The sequence below is a fragment of the Drosophila hydei genome, unplaced genomic scaffold, assembly GCF_003285905.1.
Source record: "Drosophila hydei strain 15085-1641.00,03,60 unplaced genomic scaffold, DhydRS2 tig00000149-arrow-pilon, whole genome shotgun sequence".
In the NCBI taxonomy this organism is placed as follows: domain Eukaryota; kingdom Metazoa; phylum Arthropoda; class Insecta; order Diptera; family Drosophilidae; genus Drosophila; species Drosophila hydei.
This window is the reverse complement of record NW_022045678.1, coordinates 6,603,448-6,628,941: the sequence shown is the minus strand read 5'-3', so window position 1 is coordinate 6,628,941 and position 25,494 is coordinate 6,603,448. Positions and strand designations below refer to the sequence as shown.

At 33.2% G+C, this 25,494-nt stretch overlaps 5 protein-coding genes across 6 annotated transcripts; 3 read left to right on the top strand and 2 right to left on the bottom strand.

The window, feature by feature from the left end:
* Positions 1 to 495: 495 nt before the first annotated feature.
* On the bottom strand, positions 496 to 4,556 carry LOC111594685 (2-oxoisovalerate dehydrogenase subunit beta, mitochondrial). Its single transcript, XM_023308104.2, has 6 exons — positions 4,152 to 4,556; positions 4,006 to 4,083; positions 1,545 to 1,791; positions 1,101 to 1,319; positions 955 to 1,047; positions 496 to 887 (listed from the first exon to the last, which is right to left on the bottom strand). Exons 1-6 carry the CDS (start codon positions 4,379 to 4,381, stop codon positions 660 to 662), a joined length of 1,095 nt encoding a protein of 364 aa, XP_023163872.2. The 5' UTR covers positions 4,382 to 4,556; the 3' UTR covers positions 496 to 659.
* Positions 4,557 to 4,837: 281 nt separating this feature from the next.
* Positions 4,838 to 6,087, top strand: LOC111594708 (ATP-dependent (S)-NAD(P)H-hydrate dehydratase). The gene is made up of 2 exons (XM_023308131.2): positions 4,838 to 5,262; positions 5,326 to 6,087. Exons 1-2 carry the CDS (start codon positions 4,936 to 4,938, stop codon positions 5,899 to 5,901), a joined length of 903 nt encoding a protein of 300 aa, XP_023163899.1. The 5' UTR covers positions 4,838 to 4,935; the 3' UTR covers positions 5,902 to 6,087.
* Positions 6,088 to 7,241: 1,154 nt separating this feature from the next.
* LOC111594735 (GILT-like protein 1) lies at positions 7,242 to 8,388 on the top strand. The gene is made up of 4 exons (XM_023308169.2): positions 7,242 to 7,451; positions 7,601 to 7,768; positions 7,826 to 8,008; positions 8,073 to 8,388. The coding sequence occupies exons 1-4, from the start codon at positions 7,347 to 7,349 to the stop codon at positions 8,322 to 8,324; spliced, it is 708 nt and encodes a 235-aa protein (XP_023163937.2). The 5' UTR covers positions 7,242 to 7,346; the 3' UTR covers positions 8,325 to 8,388.
* Positions 8,389 to 8,569: 181 nt separating this feature from the next.
* LOC111594734 (NHL repeat-containing protein 2) lies at positions 8,570 to 11,061 on the bottom strand. The gene is made up of 3 exons (XM_023308168.2): positions 10,754 to 11,061; positions 9,472 to 10,676; positions 8,570 to 9,405 (listed from the first exon to the last, which is right to left on the bottom strand). Exons 1-3 carry the CDS (start codon positions 10,932 to 10,934, stop codon positions 8,593 to 8,595), a joined length of 2,199 nt encoding a protein of 732 aa, XP_023163936.2. The 5' UTR covers positions 10,935 to 11,061; the 3' UTR covers positions 8,570 to 8,592.
* Positions 11,062 to 11,616: 555 nt separating this feature from the next.
* Positions 11,617 to 24,411, top strand: LOC111594724 (metal transporter CNNM2). 2 transcript variants are annotated; one of them, XM_023308155.2, is made up of 8 exons: positions 11,617 to 12,147; positions 20,183 to 20,522; positions 20,596 to 20,784; positions 20,841 to 21,056; positions 22,300 to 22,473; positions 22,539 to 23,184; positions 23,259 to 23,525; positions 23,593 to 24,411. In XM_023308155.2, exons 1-8 carry the CDS (start codon positions 11,759 to 11,761, stop codon positions 24,138 to 24,140), a joined length of 2,769 nt encoding a protein of 922 aa, XP_023163923.1. In that variant the 5' UTR covers positions 11,617 to 11,758; the 3' UTR covers positions 24,141 to 24,411. The 2 variants fall into 2 exon arrangements, with proteins under 2 accessions (XP_023163923.1, XP_023163924.1); XM_023308156.1 differs by lacking the exons at positions 11,617 to 12,147; positions 20,183 to 20,522 and having other exon boundaries at positions 20,705 to 20,784; positions 20,841 to 20,910.
* Positions 24,412 to 25,494: the final 1,083 nt, after the last annotated feature.

Here is a 25,494-nt window from a genome sequence, read left to right as displayed (position 1 = left end):
TTGAATACTTAAGTCAAAACAATACAAAAAGAATAACCATATTACAAAAGTAGTAAGAAGTAAGAACTATGGGTAGCGAAAGTTGCTTTTGTTATTAGCATATATGCAATATCATGGTTGAGTCCGTTTGGCCCACCTTCCATTCCAATTTACACCTGTACAACAAACTACATTTTCAGAATGTTAATTACTAGCCACTTCTCTTCGTCCACTGACAATCATAACAACCCTGTCCGACTGGCCTCAACAGCCGTCTCACTCTCACTTGGCGAGTGACAATTTGAGGATAAAAGCCAGAACTGAGAATCACTCGGATAATTCCTCTACAACTTTTTACAATTCTCAGCCATTGTTTGTTATTGTTGATTAGTAGTAATAAACAAATTAACAAGGCTCGACACACAAATTGTAAAAAAACTGTAAGTATAGCTCTTTCAAGGCCCTTCCGGTACTATCTACAACTAAAATATATGTTTGTATAGAATTACATGCGTTTTGATTCTATAAATGTATTTATTATTATTTATTCAGCCTTGCGCCATTAACACTAACATATAGCGTTTCAGTTACCCAATATAAGGAGTCTGTATAATGAAGCAACGACATAGTTGTAAATAAATGCATCCGTTTCCAGTAAATAGTTTTAAAATAATTTCTAATTAATAGTTGACGATTTCCTTAAGAGCGGCTAAGCAGCGGTGCTTATCGGGTAAATAAAACGGTTCAAACACATGGGGGAATGGTGTGTCCCAGCCAGTAACCCTTTTGATGGGTGCTTCAAGACGTAAAAAGCATTTTTCTTGTATATAAGCTGCTAATTCAGAGCCAAATCCTTGAGTAAAAGGCGCTTCATGGGCAATCAAAACACGTCCAGTTTTATTAGCGGACTGAAAGAGCACAAAAATTATAAAACATCATGTAAAACGCATTCAAATATAATTAAATAAAACTTACATTGCAAATTGTCTTGGTGTCCCATGGCAGGACCGAAACCAAATCTATAACTTCACAATCTATATCCAATTGCTTTTTTGCTAGATCTGCGACCTATAAGAAAATAATTCAGTTGTTTATGTACAGAATTCAGTGTCAAAGCTTACCTCCAACAGGACATGAACCTGTGTACCCCATCCAATGAGGGTCACATCTGTACCTTCGCGTAAAATATCGCATTTTCCTAATTCTTCTGTATAAGATTCCGTTGGCACTTCCTCAACAGCAGCGCGATATAAAGTTTTAGGCTCGAACATAATACACGGGTTCGGATCTTTTATGCATGCCAATAAAAGCCCCTTTGCCTTAATTGGACCACGTGGAATCTGTAATACATTTTAATTTATAATTAAATTTACTTATATATATATTATATATATATATATATATATATATATATATATATATATATATATATATATATATATATATATATATATATATATATATTATATATATATATGAAAGACAAAGAAAGTAATATATCTAATAATTTCCCATCGAACATGTGGATAAATTAACTCTTAACATTCTCAAGGAAAAATTCTCACCACGACACGTAGACCGGGAGTATGAGCGAAGTATGCCTCGGGACTCTGTGAGTGATATAACGCGCCATGTCCAACAGCGCCACAAGGAACGCGGAACGTCAACGAACCGCAATCGAATAATCCACCGCTTCGATAACGATATTTGGCAGCCTCATTCACGATTTGATCGAAACTTGGAAATATATAATCAGCAAATTGAATTTCGGCTATGGCAGTAGCGCCAGTGTTGGCTACACCAATTGCAAATCTATAACGAGAGTAAAGATAAAAAAATAGTTTTAAAAAAGTTTAAAAAGTCAATAGCTTTTGTGGCGAGATCGGTGCGTGCCTGAGTGCATACGGATACAATAAGATAAGTAGGTATAATTCATCTGGACGACAGAGTCGATTTAGCGATGTCCGTCGGTCTGTCCGTCCGCCCGTCCGTATTTTTTATTTTGTCGATCTCGGAACCTATAAGAAGTAAAGACTTGATAGGTCCCTATATTGTAACTATATATTAAGTTTGTTTCAAATAATCGATAACTAGTAAAGTTTTAACGGTATCGATTAAAAACATGATAAAAACTCAGTTACTAAATTATATCTACCCAACAAGTCAGAGAGCTGCAGATTGTCCCATTAGTTTGCTGGTGATATTCTCTCGAGCACTGCAATCGTATAACGCATGCAATTATTGATGCATTTGAATGCAAAAAATTTTGCACATAAAACATTGCACAATAAACAAGCGTTTGATAAAGTCTGGCATGCCGATCTTCTTTACAAAGTTAAGAAGTGGCTGCCAACACCATACTTTACTCTTATAAAATCGTACCTGGCAAACCGATCCTTTTATGTACAAGAACATGACGAAGCATCCAATATATACACTTCTGAAGCTGGTGTTCCGCAAGGGAGTGTTTCGGGCTCTACAACAAACGCTGTTGAGATAGCATATGCTGATGATACCGCAATCATTGCTAAGAACACTGACCCACACGTTGCATCCAACTTACTCCAAAAAGAACTCGGTCTGATTAAAGTATGGCTTCAAAAGTGGAGAATAATAGTGAACAAGCAAAAATCAGTGCAAGTTACATTTTCTCTGAGACCGGGAACTTGTCCTACAGTCACACCAAATGGTCATGCTATACCTGTTAGTGAATCGGTAAAATATCTAGGTGTTCAGCTTGATCGGCGACTAACTTGGAAGCAGCACATCAAATCGAAACGAGAGCAGCTTAAGATGAAAACCAGGCTGTTAGGACCACGTTCTGAACTTAGGCTTGAAAACAAATTAAGGCTATATAAGGCCGTACTGAAGCCAGTATGGACGTACGCATTGCAGTTATGGGGTACTGCTAATATCGAAATTATACAGCGATACCAGGACTCGGAATTGATTACATGTGCACCCTGGTATGTGACTAATTATAATATCCACAAAGATGTTAAGCTGCCCATTGTTAAAGAAAAAATACAAACAGATACATTAATAAACTACATAACCACGACAATGCTCTAGCACTAAGACTACTGGATGACTCAACCTGCCTAACAGAAATAGATAAATATGTAAAGTAGTTAAATATATGGATTGATCTCATTGGAGCCCAAGCCATCCGGTTACGTAATATTATTGTTAACAAATTTGTTTATTGTCTAGTATAAGGCAGATTGCAAATAAAAACAAAAATTACAAAAATAAAAACAAAAATTACAAAAATAAAAAACAAAATTATATCTAATACGACTTTGGAGCTAGTGTCACCAAATATTGCATATACATTTATATATTTTTTATAAAAGCTCGTTTTTTGTTAAATTTTGAATATCGACTGCAAATATGACTAAATTCGTTAAATTTAAGCTCGATTGCAAATATAGCAAATATGTAAGAGTTTCAAAGTATAATTTGTAGATCATATACTCAAAGTTTCGGTGATTCGCGAAAGTTTCAATCCGTTACAAATAAATAAATAAAATGTTTGGCCAATTTGTAGAGTGGCGTGGCAAGCAGTGCATGTATTTATGTTTGCTCAAAGATTCGCACAGGCGATTGAATTGTGTTTGAATTGTGAGCATCTTTAGTTTACATTTGCCACTACTCGATCAAGCAGTGGGTAGAGGCGGTGCTCGCCGCCGAGAATTTGCGAGTTCAATCCTTGACCACGAAGTTTTTGTTTAAGTTTATGTATAGATACAAGATATGCAGTATATTTAACCAAGCAGGCTCTACGGGGTTCATGGTGTCTCATGTCGGGCATCTCCAACTTGAGCTTTCTTAATCGATAATATATCATATGAATTTAGTTCGTATTCTTATCTATATAGCTCGAATCGATTTTTTAAAATTTTCGATCAGCTTTTGCAAAGTGTCAAACAATAGTTCATTGGGATATTGAATTGTTCAGTCTAATAATTAAGGGTAATAGATTCTTCGGTCTTAAAGCTTACTTAAAATAGCTTAAATACATACCCAGCAATACCTTGTTCGCACAAAGGCGTATTAAAAACACGATCTTTTCCGTACTTATCCCTCAAGTTCATAGAACAGCTAATGAAATAAAGAAATTAGCATAAGCATGGCAAATATAATATAATTATATGTTATTGAATTAATACCGAAAAACTCCGCCAAAACCAACGTCTTCACCAAATAATAGTGCTGACGAATCTTGCTCAAGACCCAAGTCCATCGCATTGTTTATAGCTTGGAACATATTCATTTTCTGGACATCGCGCACGCCCTGGGCTAATTTGGTGGGATAATACGTGAAATGCGAACGAGTAGAACATATCGCATTTGATTTTATTGCACTTAGCAATCCTCGGGTCAGAGTAGATACTTTCATGATCGCTTTTCAAGTTAACGGAAAGGATAAGGAACTAGAAAATCAAGGTTTAGAACACGATTGCGCAACAAAGTATGCTGAATCGGCTGTGGTTGTACGTATGTAAATATATAAATATGTTTATATGGCAATGCATATAATATATGCGTTATCACATTGATCAGGTGGCATGGTGCTACCAGATCGGCACTTGTTCAAAATCACAACAAAAAGGGTACTCCCAAAGAATTGTTCATTGTAAATATCGCTTAATTTTATTTGAATTTAAATTAAAAAATTATCTTAAGCGTCATACACGTTCCAAGGAAAATAACTCATATTCTTCTTCAAACTAATTCCATATGTGTACATCACCTAAATTTTTGTCTATTAATATATCGATATGCTAGTGAAAATAATAATTAGCTATCAGAATTTTATCATCGCAATAACATCGAATTGAGAATATCGATGTGAAGCTAAGAATTGTTGCAGTAAAGCTGTAAACAATATAAGTTCACATTACCCTCTGTATCAACCATCTTTATTTTATTTTTAATAAAATACAGTTGATAATGTCAAAAATAATTGAAATACCAGTGCATGCACAAAAGTTGTTGACTATATTTAGGACGATTATACCTAAACTTAGTAACGAAAAATATAAAGGTCAATATGGTCGAATTGGTGTCATTGGTGGCTCTTTGGAATATACGGGAGCACCCTACTTTGCAGCAATTACTGCTATGAAAGTGGGAGCGGACTTATCACACGTTTTCTGTCATACTAAAGCAGCTGCAGTTATTAAAGCGTATAGCCCCGACTTAATTGTGCATCCAGTCCTGGACCAAGAAGATGCTGTTGAAAAAATTAAGTTGTGGATGGATCGATTGCATGTTATAGTATATTTATATATATTGAAACAAAGCTCTTACCTCAATTACTAATTGTTCAGTGCTTTACAGGTAATTGGACCCGGCTTAGGGCGGGATTCTAGTATTCTGAAAACCGCAGCAGATGTAATTAAGCTTTGCCTGGAGATGGGAAAACCAGTTGTCATAGACGCAGATGGGCTGTTCATACTAAACGATAATATCGAGCTAGTATGTGGACAACGTGATGTTATATTGACTCCAAATGCAATTGAATTTGAAAGATTATTTGGAAAAGAAACCACTACAGCTCGCGAAAAGATGTCACTACTTGGCGATGGGGTAATTGTGCTTGAAAAAGGCGCACATGATAAGATTCACATTCCCCACACTAATGAAGTGTACACGATGCCAATCGGTGGGTCAGGACGTCGTTGTGGTGGGCAGGGAGACTTACTTAGTGGATCTCTGGCAACGTTTTTTTATTGGTCCTTGCAATCCAACCAACCCAATCCGGCTTATTTGGCTGCTTGTGCCTCAAGTTATTTCGTTAAGAAAATAAATTATGCAGCATTTCAGAAACTAGGCCGTAGCTTGGTTGCCAGTGACATGATTAATGAGATATCGTCCGTTTTCAAAACTGAGTTTGAAAATTCGAGCTCTGAATAGTATATATAATAATAACAGTTGATGGGTTCTGGCTTAAATACCCCTTAGTATATAATAGCTGGTTCCAGAGAAAAGATAATGCTGACATTTTGTTACTATATTTATATATTAAATAGCCACAATTGCCAGTGACTGATATTAATGTTGATAGAATTATAACCACAAAGTTTAAGAGAGATTAATAAACCGTTAAAAATCTTTTTTCTCTTTAAATGTTAAATAAAACTATTTTAAGATTTGTATCGAAATTGTGTCAAATACACTACCTTAGCTGAAAATAATTAAAATTTTCTTTGTATTGTTTTAAATCATGTTTATATATATATATATATATATATATATATACATATATATATATATATATATATATATATATATATATATATATATATATATATATATATATACATATATATATATATATATATATATATATATATAAATTGAACAAAACTTGAGAAAAATCTCGAAATTTTGAAGCAAGCTTGATATATATTATAACTTCCTACTGACTTAAATAATAAAAGTAATATAACACAACTAAGAAAGCTCTAGTCGGGCTGCACGACTAAAAGATACCCTGATCCCAGTCCTATTTACGGTCATTAATAGTTTGTATCGAGCATAAAAAAAAAAACAAATTATCACCTAAAGTCAAAGAACTGAGATTCGAACCAAGGTTACGCAAGCAACACCGCCACTTCAGAATTTAAAAAACAAAACAATGGAACCAACCGTTCACCGCATGGGATATCGAACTCAAAAATTGTCGGCAACGAGCGCCACCTCTACCACCTCACAGCACTGCTCGTGCAAAATCTTACAAAATAATAGCTGACACGTGACTTTGCAATTTGGCAAATTGGCAAATTTTGTTTAATAACTTCTGTTTTACTTAATGTATTTTAAAGAAATTTTCAGCATATGATCTACATATTCGCTTGTCACTAATTGTCAGCTTAGTAAAATAAACACTCCTTCACATATGGGCTCTTTTTCCAACCGGACTTAATTTAAAAATTCAAAAACTCATAATTAAAAAATATACCGTAATCGATCTTAAGTCATTTTTGGTAAATAATTAATTAGGAAATCACCCATAAAAAAGTTAAATTAATAATAAATTTTTTGGTATATAAAGTTAACAAAGATTTAGAAAATATTAATCATTTTTTGAGCTTATTAACCTATATTAAAATTGGTTTTCATTTGACTTGTTTAATGTTTTAAAAATAAAGTTAATGGTATTCCGGCTGTGGTATTTTTTAAAGAATATTTTTGGTGTATTTTAGTACTTTTTCCCATGCATTGGAGTTTCGGACAATACGTGTTTATCACTTATAATGTTTCTGGTTTTTTCATTCTCCTTAGTACATCTATACATATGAGTTGGTGTAATTTATAATTGCATATACTGCACAAATTATTTGTTGCTTAATTAATAAATGATACCAACACGGAAACGAATTTTTATATTATTATTCTTAATTGCGACACTAGGGCTTTTGCTACGAATTCTATTCTATCCCCGTGAACAGTTGTTGTTAAAGGTAAATATTTGCTATTAATGAATAAGTTTATTGATAATGAAATTAATGCAATGTCATATTTACATATAAGCTTTATCTGTACAACTATTATCAGGCTAAAAACATGTCAATGCTTGAAGCAAATAAAAAAACTAGTTCTTATTTTGCAGGAGGAACCACACTATCAAAGAGCTCCAGGAGCTCCACTGCCCGTATTGGTAACAGTATTTTATGAAGCCCTCTGCCCGGACTCCAAATATTTTATCACTAAGCAATTATTACCCACGTACAAAGCTGCTGCCCATATTATGGAAGTGCAACTCGTGCCTTATGGCAAGGTAAAATGAAATATATTTATTGTGTTTATATTCTTTAATCAAAAAATTGATTTAAAGGCACATACCACAACCGACGCTGAAGGCAAATTTATATTTGATTGCCAGCATGGTCCGACGGAATGTCAAGCAAATATGTATCATGCATGCGCTGCTGAAGTCATAGATGACGTACTCACTCGACTAGAAGTTGTGACCTGCATGATTCGAGACAATCGAAATCCCAAAGATGCTATGCAAAAGGTTCTGTTGTTTAATACATTAACTAAGCTCAATATCTAAATATATATATATATATCTTTTTTAGTGTACCAAACAGTATAACGTGGAAAATGTAGATCTCATCCAAAAGTGTTTTGACAGCACCCATGGAGCCGAGCTAATGAAATTGAACGGAGATGCGACCCAAGCACTTAGACCACCAGTAACATTCATTCCAACAATAACCATAGATGGTTCACAAGGTAGTCAGGCTTCCATTTTAAAAGATTTGCTTACTGAGGTTTGCAAATTTGCTGGAAGCAGCGCGCAGGCGGAGAGAATTTGCAAAAACCGATAGTTTAATGTTGATTAAATTAAAAAAGCGCAACTTTTATTGTATATTTTTTAAAAAATGTTTGTTTTTGCAATATTTTTATACACAACAATATAAATATTAATTCAAATTTAAGGGGTTAGTTTAACGAGACCAAAATACTTTATATAAAACATTGTTTTCTTTTAATATAGATGGGCGAGAGCTCTGTGTTCAAGGATTTTAATTAATTCTGTTGGCAATTGAAATCATCTGCTTCTGTTTGCATCTGATTTAATAAGAATCCTATACATTAATAGAAACTAATATTAGATTGATTTATGTGTATTCCAATATCCACGTCTAGTGCATTATCTCTACTGATTGCAGGTTGTAACGGCGAGTCCTCTACGGGACGTTCACTTACAATGTAGACCATAAATTTTTTCATAAGGCAGCTTTTGGTATCACAAAGGCTTAATGAAAACTCAATCGCTAAATCGCTTTGACCAATGGCTTCAGTCCTAATATTTTCTAAAGAATTCTTAACTTGTAGGCTACATTTTCCGTCAGTTAATAGGCCATTTGATTGTTTTATTTCCAAGCCCGGACTTATGATTTTTATCGCCCACTTCTGTGGCGCTTCCAATGTATATTTAAGCTCTGACGAGAGTTTCATGACGAAATTAATGTTGCACGATCTATGCTGAAGCAAAGAAATCTTTTTTACCAACTGTAAAGCACTGTCTTTTGATAAAGCACGCGGAGCATCAGTTTCGCTGGTGCTAGAAATTTGCTTAAAGTCAAGGATAAAAGGTTCAGCTGTATATGTCGTCAAATCTATTATATGAATTCTGTGGTTATTTGTATCAGCAACTAATAACCTTTTTCTATCAGCATCAACGCAAAGGCCTGACGGCTCTCTAAGAACCAGCGTACTACCATCTTTGTTTTTTATACTTAGGGTAGAAATTATATTCGTTTCAGTATCAACTACCTTGATTTTGTGATTATACGTATCGGCCACATAAAGCTTGCGATCGATATTATTATACGCCACGCCCAGTGGGTGCTGAAGTTTCGCATTGTACAGTTTTCCGTCTTCATCTCCAAACGCAAATAGGTTCTAGAAAATTATATAAAATTAACTTAAATAAATTCACATAATTTAAATATCATATATCATATATACCAACGGATTCCGATCTCCACCAACAAGAGGCATCACTTTACCATCGACCATTGAAGCTTTGCGTATGCTAGAGCTTTCGCTGTCGGCTATATAAAGATAATCACTGGACATGGCCAAGCCTGAAGGCTGTGCAAATGCTGCGTTTTGTGGATAGGAGTTGTTTCGATTTTCCTCAAGCCCATTGCCAATTAGCGAAACGCAGCAACGTGGCTCAAACTTTCGAAATTTCCACCAAATTATGCCTTCGGGAAAGTAGCCCCAAATCTGATGAGTGCCAGCCATGGCTATCAGCACTATCGTTTTCTCGGGAACATTAAGCTCGTCCAGATGGAATGACATATCCATATCACGTGTGCGAAACACCGACACATCCCACGGTGATGATAGTGGCTGCAATGGCCCCAATTTTCCACCGGTCCGTTCATTGCCTTGAGTGCCTGTTCCGGCTAACGTTTCAACAACTCCTTTGTCCAGGGAAATTTGCCGAAGTGCATGATTATCGGTATCAGCCACAATAAGTGTATTTTTATTAAGAAAGGCAACACCCTGTGGATTATTGAATCGCGCAGTATTTAAAGTGCCGTCCACAAACCCAGCCTCGAATCCGCCGATCTTATACTTTACAACCCCACAATTAGTCACGACAATCACCCGATTGTTTCCAGCATCAGCTATAGCGTACTGATCGTATAGCATAGCAATTTTTGCTGGGAAACGTAAATTCGAAGCCGGTAAAAGATCTGTTGACAGTTGTAGCGGTAAGCTGGAGAAGTTGATTTTTTGCTGACTATCAAAATAGGGTAGCGCCGCTCCAACAAAATCGCGAAGAAACTCACCATGGCCTTCACCCATTAACAATAACATGGGCAAGCCGCTCGGACTTAAAACTAAAAGCGAAGGCCAACATCGAATGCTCAGTGCTCGCCATAGAGCGGATTTCGAGTCGTTAACAATGGGATGTTTAATGCCGTATCGCAGCGCTGCCGACAGAATGTTTGCTGCTGTTCGTTCATTTTCGAATTTCGGACTATGCACGCCAACTACAACAAGTCCACTTTCCACTGGAAATCTCTCTTCCAGAGCCCGAAGCTCTGGCAATACGTGCATACAGTTAATGCAGCAGTATGTAAAGAAATCCAACACAACAATTTTTCCGTGTAAGCCAGCAAGTGTCAATGGCCTACTGACATTGAACCAATCCAAATCTGTATGGAGGCACACATAGATATATATTTATATATATATATATATACCTATATAATAGAGAAATCTTGCAACATACCAGCGTCGAACTCAAAATTGAGAGACTTCACCTTTGCAATGGTATTGTCGTTTGCCTCCCATCGCCCCAGAAATTCCTCAAAGACTTTTGCTTTATTGTCACGATTACTAAGGTAATTTTGCTGCAGCTCTTCAGTTACAAATGTAACTATGTCAATTGCAGACAATTCGTCGTTGTCCATATTTAAAACAATATGATGTTTATATGGTTTGATATGCTAGATATTAAAAAGATGAGTTCATTACGCACAGTTCGTGCGTTCAGATCACAGCAGGTTCAATTGAACAGAACGTTAAAATGAACGACTGAGCTTGTTCAGGCTAGCTCTATAAAACGAAAATGTACCAGGAGCAATTAACAGAAACAGTAACAGTATCTAAACTTCATACATTAATAAAAATTTGTATTTACTAGTTAATGATGCATTGCGACTGGCCAACCTTAATTCTGCCTGAATAATTAAATGACAAAAAAATCTTCAAAAGATCTCTTTTAAAATAAATGTATGTTGGAGAATTTCCATTCCATATTCATTTAATTGTATAGGTTTTTCGTGGGATCAACAAAGTTATTTGTCGTAACAACTGAGGAATTACATTTTATGACGTATCTGCATGCTAACTGATCTATTATTAGTTTAGCAAATCTGGGAATTTATAGTATACTTTAAAATTATAGCTAAAGCTTGACTAAATATTATTCAACTTTTAAAGAGTTTCGTTGAGTCTTTATACAATCAAAATGAATTGGTAATGATGTAGCCCTAAACTATTTTATTTGATTGTGTTTTAGTATTTTAGATAATTAGTTAAGTATAATTATCTATGGCACTACGGTCACACTGCTAGAAGTTACATACATACGTATATAGCGCATTGCACAGGCAGGCATATTGCTTTTAGGGGCTCTACTTGTGCCAACGAAGTATCGCTCGGACGGATTTAGTCATATTATTGTAATATAATTGTTAAATACAACACGAAAAAATCACAACAAATACGTATTATGGAAAAGAGTGAAAAGTGTTTGAAACAATGTCATAAACGGACTAAAGTGTCAAACTCAAAAATAATTACCAACACCTCAGTTTTGCGAATGCCGCGTGTGAGAGATGGAAAATCAATTACATGTCCAAAATTATGTGTTACATTGGAGGGTCTACGAGACATAAAAAGCATTTATCTTGCTTTCCTAATTACAATTTTAGCGTTTGCAAATTGTATTAAATTGGCCCACGCCTCTTATGCAAATGTCGATTTTGATGGCGTTGCTCCGTTAACAGTGTTAAAACCATTGAACTTAATGACAAATCTGCTGGCAGAAGAAAACATAAATAATTCTAACACAGAAACACAGATATTGAAGGAGCTGCAGTTGCCAGAAACACAAACAAGGCAAGTTAGAATACAATATGCATGTATCTAAATAACAATTCTATGGTTAGGAAATAATATTTACCTGGACGACCTTTACTTTTTTAAATGTTAATTCATTTTATGCTTTTACATAGGCTGAGCATTTGCAATTTATTGGTATTTGTGGGACTGAGTGTATGAAAGTCGGAAATAATAGCAAACAAATTATACATTTTAATTTTTCTAGGCAATAAACTTGTTTATTTTCTTAAATACATGATACGATTTCCAAGTCTAGATCATATTGTTATTTTTTTTATATTTAATGTGCAATGTTACATATTTAATAAGCATGTTTTGTTTACATTTGTGTTCCATTGTTGCCACCTAGTTAGAAGTGAAACATATGTTGTAAATGTGAAAGGAAATGCGTTATTTGATTTATTAACCTAAAACGTTCGAATCAATTCTCTTCCATTTAACATTTTATTAGATCGTGTTAATCTTTTAAAAACACTTGAACTTATTTGAACATTTTTAATTTCAATTTTGAAACAACATAGCGATTGGCTTGTGCACAGTTGAAAAAACTGAAGTTTACAAAAGCCAAAACAAAACAAAAATATACAGTGTTTTTGGTTGTTTTCTTTATCAACACTTTATTTTTTTTACAAATTTTAAAAATATACAATATTTTTGTTTGTTTTTATTTTTTCATTATTTAATTTATTTTAAAAATTTCAATGCACTCAAATTAAATACGAAATACGAACTAAAAGAAAATTGAGTTCATTTCGTGTCGCTGTTATATTTGCATTAAAACTCTAATTTTGGAGCACTATCAAATTGCGAATAATATATATGCGATTGCCCCGACTACAAAGATCTTAATATGTACTAAACACAGCAGTTCGCAGCGTGCCTGATAAACATGAAGCCGGATACAGGGTCAGCTATTTTCATTTAGAGCTGATTCTTTAATAAAAAAAATGGAAGTATTCATGATGCGTATGTTCATATACGTATTTATATGTATATATAAAGGCATTGGCAAATTGGTAATTACAAGTAGACTAATCGAAACCCTGTGTGTGACAACAGATATTTATTAAACTTGGGAAAAAGGAAGGATATGAATATTGATTCAATGTTCAACTGTATGAAAACATTCTTCAAACTATTAAAAGCAAATATAATAGGTTAGGTTCAAACACTATATACACATGATTTATACACTCAGTTCACATTTTGACCTTATAATTGGTGGTAAGTCTTTCACAAATTATCTAACGTAATAACGCCAAAGACTTTTTTTAATAATATTTTATAATAAAGGTGTATACAAGTTTTTGCATCAATTTTATATTTTCATATTTATTTTCAATGCTCTAAGCACACAGGCGTTGATTAACACATTGTCGCTTACTAAGTTATTAGCAGCTTTTGATACACTGATACACAGATAGAAACGAGTATATTAGTTCTGAGGTCTTAATGTTAGACGCACTAATTCTATAAATAGCTAAGAGATTTTTAGAGATGTCAACTATGTCTCAGTCGATTAATTTTCAACTTTTGCAAGAGCAAACTGGAATCATTTGCACACATACGCATGTATGTATCCTGTGATCACCTAATCGAATGAGATTCTGCTCACATATACATATACTTGTGCATATGTGTCCAAAATACTAGTAAGAAATATTAATTCCCCGGCCTACTAGCAACATACAAAACAATCTCAGTTCTCAGTTCCATTTTCATGCAATAACGATAACCATATTTATTTTATTGTTCTGTGAAGGCTGGCTGACTCAATTTCTTGGTCTTATCATTCATTGTTTATCAACGCACAATACATGCTCATGCACATACATAGATGTATGTACTTAAGCACTCTCCACATACATATGTGTATGCATACTAGGTTACGCTCAAGCGAGAATATCTGTTTGTTTGTTTTTAGATTTTCGCCTAAATTAGTTGACTTGCAGCCGTAATAAAACTGAAAAATCTGAATTTGCTGAAGTAAAAGTATTAAGGTCACAAATGCATTCCTAATTGTGTGTGTCTATATGGAGGCATGGCTATGTGTGCATTCGAATATATGGAGACATCCACTGACATTTTAAATTGAAAATGGGAAATAGTTTTGTTAAAATGTATGTAACGGCAGAAGAAGGCGTATTCTTGATCAGGACCACAAGGCCTGTCCGTCAGTCTGTTAGTATGTGTGAACGCTCCGATCTCAGCATCTATAATAGCTATATAGCACGTGCATATCAAGTTTGTTTCAAATAATCGATAACTCTTCTCGTTTTATTGTTATCGATTAAAAATATTATAGAAATGCGGTTATTGAATTATATCTCGTACAGCTTTATTTGTATCTTATACAATTTTGATTTTCGCTACATTTATGATACCGGCTCCAAATTTTCCCGAATTCTTTAAATTTAAGTTTCTTTGAAATTAGGACCAATATGCGAATTTACTAAGCTGACAATTACTCCAATCGAATATGTTATAATCAACATGCTGAAAGTTTCATTAAAATCCGAAAAAAAAAATTCATTAATGCCAAGAAATTATGGGTTCAATGCCAGGTGGCGAAGGGAAGTTTTTTTATTTAACTATGAAGTGCTGGTTTTGGTAAAATTATGTTGATTTTTATTTGTTTTTTTTTTTTAATGCTCGATAAAAACTATGGAATATTTTAGGACTGGGCCTATATTTGTTCAGGTATCTCCTTGTCGGGCGTCCCGACTAGAGCTTTCTTGTTTATTTTGGATTTTTTATGTATGTCCACGATCATTCAAATCACATAAGTACATAGCCAATATATATATATATATATATATATATATATATATATATATATATATATATAGAATTATGTCGGGTTTGTCTACGTAAGAATGCTTGAATGGATGTATATGTGCAACGTCTGTGTCTTGGCTGCCAAATCTATTTATAAAAAATTTTAAGTATGCAAAAGTATTGCCATTTCTTGAGCATATTTTTTATTATTTTTATGTGTGTATCCATGTGTATACGTACAAAAATGTATGTAGATATAATCGGTAAAAAGCTAGACATGAGAAACATTAATTAATTTCTCGGGTGTTATTTTCAGTAAAATAAAAACGCTGTTCTGACGTTGCGAAAGCATGTTATATATATATTTAAAAGACATTTGTTGGCATTAACGACCCCATCACTATGTCTAACACATCCATGTCGATTTAGCCTTGTAATTTGGCCCAATTTCTCAACCAGCTCAATTTTAGACTGAGAACTAGTGTGGTGATCATTTCAGTATAAATCTCCCTGGAACCGATATGTAAAAATAAATAAATAAATCTAAAACTCAATTTACTCATGATTGATAATCACTTATGCCATCGGTAATCAGTCATCGGCCATAATTGTTAATGCATAGCTTACCAATAAAAAAAGTGAAAATAAACGTTTTAACTTGTTTAGCAATTAGAACCAGAATTTTCAACACTGACGCGATTCAACCAAATTTTAAGTAATACTAGGCAAAGGTCTTATTAATTGTATACTTCACAAAAAATATTAAAGGGCCTATTATTTTCAGTCGATCTGAGGCAATCCTCTGAAAAGTGAATTACCGCAAACATTTGTACTAATGAATCATTCTCGTGCTCATTCTTAGCCATTGGCGTTGCTCTTTTCGTCGCAGTGAGGCACGTTTCAACGCGAGCTGGCAACTCAGCTGCACACACAGACACATATATGCACACATAATACAGGTGTATATACACGCAGCACAAACACAAGTGCAACATTGCGCACAAATACAGACGCAGATATGTATGTGTGTAGATATGCGTGTGTTTTTTGGCGAAGCCGCACTAAAATCAATACACACAAGCATACACACATAGATACACACTCTTACAAAATTTTGAAAGCCACCAAACACACCAATATTGCGGGTAGTTCTTATTTTTGTTTCACCGTACAGTCCAAACAAATCTGGATTGCGTCGGTTTAAGCAAGTATTTTATTTTTATTTTTTTCTGATGTTTGTTTTTGCGTTTCGATCTCCGTACTTATACCAGTGTAATGAGTGACGACTTCTTTGTACATATGCATACGTACGTATGTATTAGTAGACACACATACAAACGTATGTAAATCGTCATTTCACATTTTTTTATATATATTAATAGCTGTACATACATACACTGTTGTAATATCTAATTATGTTTTGAAGTTTAGCTCCGTAATATAATTGCAAAAAAAGTTTATTTTGGCCAAATAAATACAGATATACCGTTAAATAATCTTAAATGTGTACACCGTTTATGTAAAATTTCGTATACAGGCAGAATAACGGATCTACGGTATCTAACTAAACTTACATATACATATGAATGTACATATATGTAAAGCTGGAAATTCTAGTGGAGTTTTATGAATAAGTTCAGATTCTAATCGATTATTTTATATAACTATTTTATTTACTAATTGAGTTAGTAAGCAGCCTTTCAATTGATAATTTTTACTAAAGTTTATACATACGTGAAAAGATAAATCCTGCAATATAGGACAAAGAGCTGTGTTTAATTATTATTTCTATTTTCTTTTTTTGTGTTATGTTTGTTTGTTTACTTCTTTTTATCGTTGGTCGGATTATACGTTTTCACTAATAATCTATAAACATTGGTGGGGCATTCACGTTTACCTCTCAGTCTCTCGTCAAAAACCTTATAAATAATAACAATGACTGATTAGAAATAATTATTTCGTTTGCAGACTGTATACCATGTAAAAACGATTTTTGTATTTGTATGATAGACTGAATTGTATTCACTTTTCCAGGCAGAAGTTGTGTGACTGGATTGTAGGATTGTATAGGATATTTTCTACCAAGGAGCAACTAAATGGACTCATATTTTATGATAATTTAAAGAGCGCATGTACATGGATGACACACTTTTCATCAGTGTCGTTTGATCTAATCGCTCGAGCTCTGTCAAATGTGTACCCATAGAAATTCTTATGCATGTATACATTTCTGTATGTACATATGTGATGTACTTTTAGAGTCTGCCGACAGCCGTCAACTGAATATATATGTGCTAATATGTGTGTATGTTAGCTCCAATCGGGTGCTTACGCATATTCACACATGTTTATTCATATACAAATATCATTGTTTGTTCACATAAGTATGTCTATGTGTTTCAACAAGTTTCACATTCTTTTAGGAGAGGCCGCACATAGTCAACAATTCATTATTAAATTAGTAGAAAATATAACAATTCGCTAAATAAATACTATTAAGATAATTATAAATCGAATCGTTTTCCTCTGTTCCCTCAAGCAAAATATAGTCAAATGAAGAAAACATACTATTGATCAATATCAAATCCAAATGTTTTATCCATGTGTATGTTCTATCGCAGTTTACTCATAATATTAAAAACAACTCGCTCGAAATTGCATCCTTATTGTGTCTAGTACACACCATTTCAACGCACCACTCAAGTTGGTATTTGCTCGGGTCCCTTACAATGTTGCCAACTATGGGTTTGGCTAAAAAAAAGCAAGAAAAAACACATTTTTAAAGCTCTAGGAAAAAAACTGTTATAATGTTGAGATCATTTTTTGTATTATTAATTAATTAATGTAATGAAAATGTGCAGCTTGTATGTTTAGTCACTTAATATGGATACATTCTTGTTAGGATTAACGTCAGCCATTCTATGAAGCTATAAAGCCATATTTCAGTACCCATTTTATAGACAAAGTGTCAAAGAGAAATACATAAAGTTTTGTTCTTTGACAGAGCAGTTAAATAAAAAAGTGTTTGAGATGCCATGTATAAAGCATCTTTTTTCTACAATTTATTTAGGCATTGTTATTATACTTAGATCATCAGGCATTTATTTCAGAGATATTTCGTATTTGACAACTTATTTTGCCTTAGTAAGCAAAGAGTAGGCTCTATACATTTATACATAATTCTAACGTATCAATCAACATAAAGGATTATATTCCAATTAACATGAGATGAATTAAACATATCAATCATAATTAAATTGAGTTATGAGACTAAGTCAACTTAACATTTGACTTACAACCTTACAACCCTAACAACCTCTCAGTGTGATGTTAATATAATAATTAATATAGAAAAAATATACATGAATATATTTCTCAAATTTAAAGTTCATGTGGATAACAGGGAGATGATTCCCGCCACGTCTCCTTCAACTTGTTACATACATTTTCTCAAGTCATTATACTCTAGACATATATTTATATTTCTTTAAATTCTTTTATTTTATTTATTTATATTACATATCTTATAGATCTATACTATAGAAGAACCACTGTAGTATATTTAAAAATTGAAGATATCATAATAATAATAATCAAAATGCTTGAGTCCGTATGAACAAGAATTTTAGCTAATTCGTCTATTTCTACTACCTAGATGTATTCAATACTATAATATTATATATTTTACTTATTTTCGAAAGATATGAAACTTAACTTTTTAAACGTGTTAGTCTTTATCAGAAACGCTTTTTAGAACACGTTCATATATAATTAAACACACATGAAAGTCCGTGATGTGTACTTGATCGAATGAGATAAATGATTTACGATAGCGTTATTTTGATAATAAAGCTATATGCGATAAGAGCATGTTGGTTATGACGCAAGCTAAAATCTTGCGACAGTTTGGAATAAGATTATCTTTCTGGATGTAGTTTAAGTCAGTATATTCCGGTAAAATCATGAAATTAGTATATTGGAACTATTTAGTAAAACATCTCAATTGGTTTGATGGCCAAAATGCTTACGTAGGGGCAGACCTTATCTAAAACAGAAGAAGCCCTTATACAATAGTCAAGTGGCTATTGACTTCGTCATATATTTGTTGATCAGCATGAACCACCTGGTAACTATTATTTGTGTTCTCAACGATGATTTTATTTATATAGGTGGTCTATAATTTATATATTATTGCTTTTATAATCTTTGTCTGGCATCGGTCTATGCATAACAGATATAAACTAGTATTAGCTGGCTAATTGATCTGATTGTTTACTATACTTACAAGCCAATACATATGTCCGTCTAGGAGAACCACTATAGTATATTTAAAAATCGGCCATGATATCTTAAATATTTGAGTCCGTGTGAACAAGAACTTTTTCTACTTCGTCTATTTTTACTACCTAGATATATTCAATACAATATTTAGGAATTTTCTTTTTTAAAATATCTTGTTTAAATCTGCATTCATATATAAAGCAGTAACATCTTTGATATTGTTTCGAACCTACATCACAGAAATTTTTAGCAAAATGTGAAATTTAAAATTTTAATTATGGGTTAGCCTCTCAGTTCTGGTATGTATGATAGAATCGGTTGGATTGAATTAATATAGCTTAGCTATTGTATGTCATATATTTTTTGGAATATATTTAAATATATGCTATATAGTATGGCTATTCAAAATATGGGTTATCAAAAAATTAAAAAAAATATATAATTTTGAGCTTCATTGTTTTTTACTAATTTAGATATAATATGTGTACATATAAATTCTCTATATATTAAGAAATTTCAAGTAACGAATGTACAAATGAAATCTATACATATATATAGCTGAGCGAAATGAATTTTAAATGAAAATTATTTTATAGTCCAGATTTTATCTATATTTAAAATATAGATTTTAGGCAGAGGAATTTTCAATCTGAAGACAACAGGATATTATAAAGTTCGTTCAATGTAGCAAAAGTTTATAAATAATTTATAATGCTTTGGTAAGCATGTTTATTAGCGTCTGCGTATTTTGTGACCTTTTCTGGCGCAAAAGGCAAAAAATTAAAGCCAATCAGAATTTGTTAAGTCCATCCAAGTGTTTTTTGCCTCCGATCACTCTGGCAAGGGAATGGTCCTATAATATGCCGTGCCTTCAGCGATCCACGGCACAAGAAATATAATCTCATATCATTATATCCTGATTAAAATAATTCAACTTAAATAAATTATTTATTTTTTTTTTTCTTTTGTCTAGAGATCGGAAACCGCGACAGGTTACGGGGAATAGCAGTTTTCGTATTATAGGATTGCGTTTGGAGGATGATAGCTCTGAGTCCAATGATGGCGTTCCGAGTGTATTGAGCAATAAGGAACAGACAATTCGCATTTTTGGTGTTGATTTACAAAAGAACACAGTTATCGCGTTTACAAGTGAAGAGAACGATTATAAAGGAGCCTGTCTGAAACCAATAACAGAAATCTTTAAGCCCGACGCTGTTTCCGATGGCGGACTTACTGCAACATATACGGTCAAATTTCCGTACTCGAAGAGCGCATTGTATATTTGTGCGAAAACTGACGATAACGGAGTAACTGTGAGTTTTGAATGCCGCAGTGAATGCTAATTTCATATTAACTTTATGTATGATTAATGAATTTTCTTAACAGCATCACAGCGCCGCTGATACCACACCCCTTGTACATCAAGGCAATGACAAATGGATGAAAATCGAAACGCATGAACCACTTCTGCCTCTCTGGGTAGCTATTGTTGTCATCGTAACATGTTTATGTTTCTCTGCCTTGTTCTCCGGTCTTAATTTGGGTCTAATGGCCATGGACCGTACTGAATTAAAAGTATGTAGCTGAAGCAAAAACGATTTATCGGTTTAAAAATGAATTATATATCTTAGATATTACGAAATACCGGCACGGAAAAAGAAAGAAAGTATGCCGCGAAAATTGCACCTGTCAGAGATCAAGGTAATTATCTGTTGTGCAGTATTCTCTTGGGTAATGTGTTGGTTAACTCCACCTTTACCATTCTACTGGATGGTTTGACTTCTGGACTTTTTGCTGTCATATTTTCCACCTTGGCTATTGTACTTTTTGGTGAAATAACACCTCAGGTAGGCATTTAACTAAACTATATGATTGGACTCTGTAAAAGTAACACGCTGAATTAAATTGATCTAGTTCATTTTTCTTATCATTCTCTAAAATGCTTACACAAAACCTATTAAAAATGTTTAATGCAAATAATGACATATACGAATTGTTTAATGCAAAAATATGTAAAAAGTCTTTATATATCAATTTGTTCGTATTTGAAATGATGACATTCAAGCAGAATCACTTTTAAGAATCACTGAATCAATATAAATTCTAAAGGTGCTTAATTAGGTAATTAGCAAATAAAGTATATTTTTGGATACACTATCCCAAGACTTTAAACAGCAGGGTCTTGACCTGACACACAGTTGGATACTTTTTTCGGTTGCCCAGCTAAAGTTGGTGACTCATTATTATGGTTTAATATTAAGCATGAAATCCCAGCCAAATTTTAAATGTAGGTCAATCTAACGCCATATGACGAAACTCACACTTTTATTACTAGAGTAATGAAGAGCTTAGATTGAAAATTATTTTTAAAACTGTTTGACCTAAATTGCCGACTGAATCGATATAGCCCAGTGCGTCTGTCTGCCCGTCTATCCGTATTAATCTCAGTACAAATGCTTCCTAATTTTTTGTAGGTCCTTTGGATTTTGACTATTCCCTTTTTAATGTTATTGATTATCGAAATTCAGTTAATAAGCAATAGCAAAACGCATTGTACATTTGCCCTTACACACAAATACATATGGCTTCATACCAATACTTCCATTATCTTGTATTTCTAAGCAATCTAATTTTTCTGTTTTGACCCATAATAATAAAAAGAAATAGACTCGACTAATACCACAACAATTCATCTAATTTATGTTGTACTCAATTACGTTTAATAGATATGCTTTGTACACATCAATTTTATTCTTAAATAAGGCGAACGGGATTTTAATAACTTTTAACTTATTTGATTATGCTTTTTGATGAATGTACTATGCATATTAATAAAAACAAACACGACGCAAATACATGGGACTGTGAAAACTTAGTTATGTGCAACTAATTTGTATGGTATCTGGCATACACATTTATTATTTAATTGAGTATATATATTTGCGTTTTATGTTAGATGAAGATTATATGGATTAATTTGAAATTCATTCATAACAGCGTAACTCTTACATTGATCTATAATTTTAACCTTATAATATATATAGCCAATTTTCATAAATCTTTCTTTACATATAAAAAATAATAATTTAGGCTGTGTGTTCAAGACACGGTTTAGCTATTGGTGCCAAAACTATATTGATTACCAAAACGGTAATGGCCATAACCGCTCCGTTATCGTACCCAATATCTCGTATCCTAGATGCACTGTTGGGTGAAGAGATTGGTAATGTATTTAATCGTGAACGTCTGAAGGAACTTGTGCGTGTAAGTACAGAAAACCCTTGTAAAAATTTAGATTTCCATTATGTTAAAGAGATTCTATTGCGCAGGTTACAAACGACGTAAATGATTTGGATAAAAATGAAGTGAATATAATATCGGGCGCGTTGGAGTTACGCAAGAAAACTGTCGCCGATATTATGACTCACATTAATGACGCCTACATGCTCTCATTGGAGGCCGTGCTGGACTTTGAGACTGTATCTGATATTATGAACTCTGGTTATTCTCGTATTCCAGTATACGACGGAGATAGGAAAAACATTGTGACTTTGCTCTATATTAAAGATTTGGCATTCGTAGATACTGATGATAACACTCCGTTGAAGACATTATGCGAATTTTATCAAAATCCCGTTCATTTTGTGTTTGAGGATTACACTTTAGATATTATGTTTAATCAATTCAAGGAAGGCACGATCGGTCACATCGCATTCGTTCATCGTGTTAACAACGAAGGCGACGGCGATCCGTTTTATGAAACCGTTGGCCTTGTTACATTGGAAGATGTAATTGAGGAGCTTATTCAAGCAGAAATTGTTGATGAAACCGATGTGTTTGTTGATAATCGTACAAAAACTCGTCGCAGTCGTTATAAAAAAGCCGATTTTTCTGCGTTTGCCGAACGTCGCGAGGCGCAAACAGTTCGTATTTCTCCTCAATTAACGTTGGCAACATTCCAATATTTAAGTACAGGTAACAAATAAACACAAAAAAATACCCATAATATATAACAATAGTATAATATTACCATTTCTTTCTATCTACAGCTGTCGATGCGTTTAAAAAGGATGTCATTTCAGAACCAATCTTGCGGCGATTACTTAATCAAGATGTTTTCCATAATATTAAATCAAAGGGAAAACCGAAAGATGATCCCAGTTTGTTCATATTTACACAGGGGAAAGCTGTTGACTTTTTTGTACTTATATTAGAGGGTCGTGTGGAAGTAACGATTGGCAGAGAAGGACTTCTTTTTGATAGTGGTCCATTTACTTATTTTGGTACGCAAGCATTGGTGCAGAATGTTGTTGTTGGTAAGTACATAAAATTACAAGAAATAAAATTTAATTTAATCGAATGTGCTTCTGCAACTCATTGTAGACTCTCCGACTCAGATGGGATCGATGCAGTCGTTGAATATGGATTCGAAAATTCGGCAAACTTTCGTTCCTGATTACTCTGTTCGCGCTGCTACAGATGTGATATATATTGCAATTAAACGTAGCTTGTACCTAACTGCAAAAAAGGCAACTTTATTAGAAAAGAGTCGAAAATCGGGCACGTTCTCAAGTGAGACAATCGATGACGAAGTTGAACGGTTGCTCCATTCAGCAACTGAAGATGAAAAGCCTCGATTTCTGTCAACGAGACGCTTATCCAAGCCTAATCGAAGTGTAACATCGTCACCAACTAACAATACTATATCTCACGATGATCGAAGTAATAGTGCTAGTGGTCACATCCATGCTGGACATAAAATTGGTCCTGAAAGAACAGAAGATGGTTCATTCAGTAGTTTAGTTACCTCGGATGTTGCAGGTGATCTTCACAATGGAGAAAACGATGACAAAGATGGAACAACGGCGTTAGCACCGCTCTTGCCAAAACCGGAGGATATCAACGAATCCAGGCAAAACAAGCCACAATAACCAGACTATTCTTTACTGGGAATCTAGTTGCGCATATTAAATTTCCCATTCAAACACATTTGCTCTAGCGTATAACCGACTTACGATTGTTTTTCCTTAAATATTTTTCCTTAATTATTGTTTTATTTTCACTATAACTTGCAACTTGAATAGAATATTGTTTCTATAATTTTGTAAACTCTATTAGAGATATATACTTTTGGATACAGCAAATTAATGTAACAATCAATAATATTTTTGTTATATCGCATTTTTTTTAAATAACTATGAACAGATATGAGAATTTTCGAGTGCTAAAAATTACACACAATTACACATAAAAAATACCTCATAAATTATGTACTTAAGGAGAGAAATGAAGCACCGCTGCTTGGAATCCACCCTATATTTCTACTTCCATTTAAATGACAGAATTAAAATTATGTTTATAATCGCGGCATTAATAGGAATTTGTTAAATTTGTTTATTGTTCAGTATAGGTCCTTAACCGATTAGTTTTTCATTTTACAAATCAGTCTAAAGATGTTATTTAAGTAGCAATTTTCCTATACTATACCAATGTGCACAAGTTTTTGTTTTTACTGTTGTTTAATGTTTGCGTTATTTAATAATATGCGTATTTCTACATTAAATATCCTGCTTCATGTAGAATATCTATATATTTTGGTGAGAAATTACAAATTTCTCATTTGTTGTTCATATAATTAAATGTGTTAATTAGCAGTCTATTATGTCTATAAATTAAATGCATATACACGCCTATGTTAACTTAGAATAAAGGCATACCTAAACAAATACAATGTGTACGTATTTCTATGTACATGCAGAGGAAATTGGCTTTACATGTCCATCGCATTTGTTAGTGAAGCCAGATGAATGTTGGCAATAGGTAATATATTTTGAATGATTCTTGCAAAGAACCTTCATTAAATGAAACATGTGCTTGCAATAAATTATACATTTTATAGAATTCATATATTTACTATAAAAATAAAACATTAATGTCAATAGAGATACTTTGTTACTTCCTTATATTTACAATATATATTCGTATATAAAGCTAAATCACAAATCTTATATTTTTTGGGTTACTTGGGCGAGAGTTATTTGAGAATATGAAAAACAATTAAGTATATTAGTATACAAAAATTAATTATAGTTTGATTTGACTTTAATTAAAAAAGCCTTCAGTTACAAATCGAATTCCTTTTACATTTTCACACAAATATATAAGACAACTTTTGATGAATTAAGAAAATTCAAAAAGTTTTAAATAAAGATTTGAGCTATATTTTCCAAAATGTATTGTAGTTGTAGAAAACGTAAGAGACTAAGGGTCCAAAACTATGAATAA

What these genes read in the sequence shown, in the direction of transcription:
- LOC111594685 (XM_023308104.2), bottom strand. Translation starts at nt 4,381, where the DNA reads ATGAAAGTATCTACTCTGACCCGAGGATTGCTAAGTGCAATAAAATCA. An exon ending in GGTTTTGGCGGAGTTTTTCG is followed by an intron (nt 4,084 to 4,151) that starts GTATTAATTCAA and finishes TTATTTCATTAG; the next exon opens with CTGTTCTATGAACTTGAGGG. An exon ending in ACACCAAGACAATTTGCAAT is followed by an intron (nt 888 to 954) that starts GTAAGTTTTATT and finishes GTGCTCTTTCAG; the next exon opens with TCCGCTAATAAAACTGGACG.
- LOC111594708 (XM_023308131.2), top strand. Translation starts at nt 4,936, where the DNA reads ATGTCAAAAATAATTGAAATACCAGTGCATGCACAAAAGTTGTTGACT. An exon ending in TGGATCGATTGCATGTTATA is followed by an intron (nt 5,263 to 5,325) that starts GTATATTTATAT and finishes AGTGCTTTACAG; the next exon opens with GTAATTGGACCCGGCTTAGG.
- LOC111594735 (XM_023308169.2), top strand. Translation starts at nt 7,347, where the DNA reads ATGATACCAACACGGAAACGAATTTTTATATTATTATTCTTAATTGCG. An exon ending in AACTCGTGCCTTATGGCAAG is followed by an intron (nt 7,769 to 7,825) that starts GTAAAATGAAAT and finishes ATTGATTTAAAG; the next exon opens with GCACATACCACAACCGACGC. An exon ending in CCAAAGATGCTATGCAAAAG is followed by an intron (nt 8,009 to 8,072) that starts GTTCTGTTGTTT and finishes TATCTTTTTTAG; the next exon opens with TGTACCAAACAGTATAACGT.
- LOC111594734 (XM_023308168.2), bottom strand. Translation starts at nt 10,934, where the DNA reads ATGGACAACGACGAATTGTCTGCAATTGACATAGTTACATTTGTAACT. An exon ending in CAATTTTGAGTTCGACGCTG is followed by an intron (nt 10,677 to 10,753) that starts GTATGTTGCAAG and finishes GCCTCCATACAG; the next exon opens with ATTTGGATTGGTTCAATGTC. An exon ending in GTGGAGATCGGAATCCGTTG is followed by an intron (nt 9,406 to 9,471) that starts GTATATATGATA and finishes ATAATTTTCTAG; the next exon opens with AACCTATTTGCGTTTGGAGA.
- LOC111594724 (XM_023308155.2), top strand. Translation starts at nt 11,759, where the DNA reads ATGGAAAAGAGTGAAAAGTGTTTGAAACAATGTCATAAACGGACTAAA. An exon ending in TTGCCAGAAACACAAACAAG is followed by an intron (nt 12,148 to 20,182) that starts GCAAGTTAGAAT and finishes TCTTTTGTCTAG; the next exon opens with AGATCGGAAACCGCGACAGG. An exon ending in TTGGTGAAATAACACCTCAG is followed by an intron (nt 21,057 to 22,299) that starts GTAGGCATTTAA and finishes ATAATAATTTAG; the next exon opens with GCTGTGTGTTCAAGACACGG.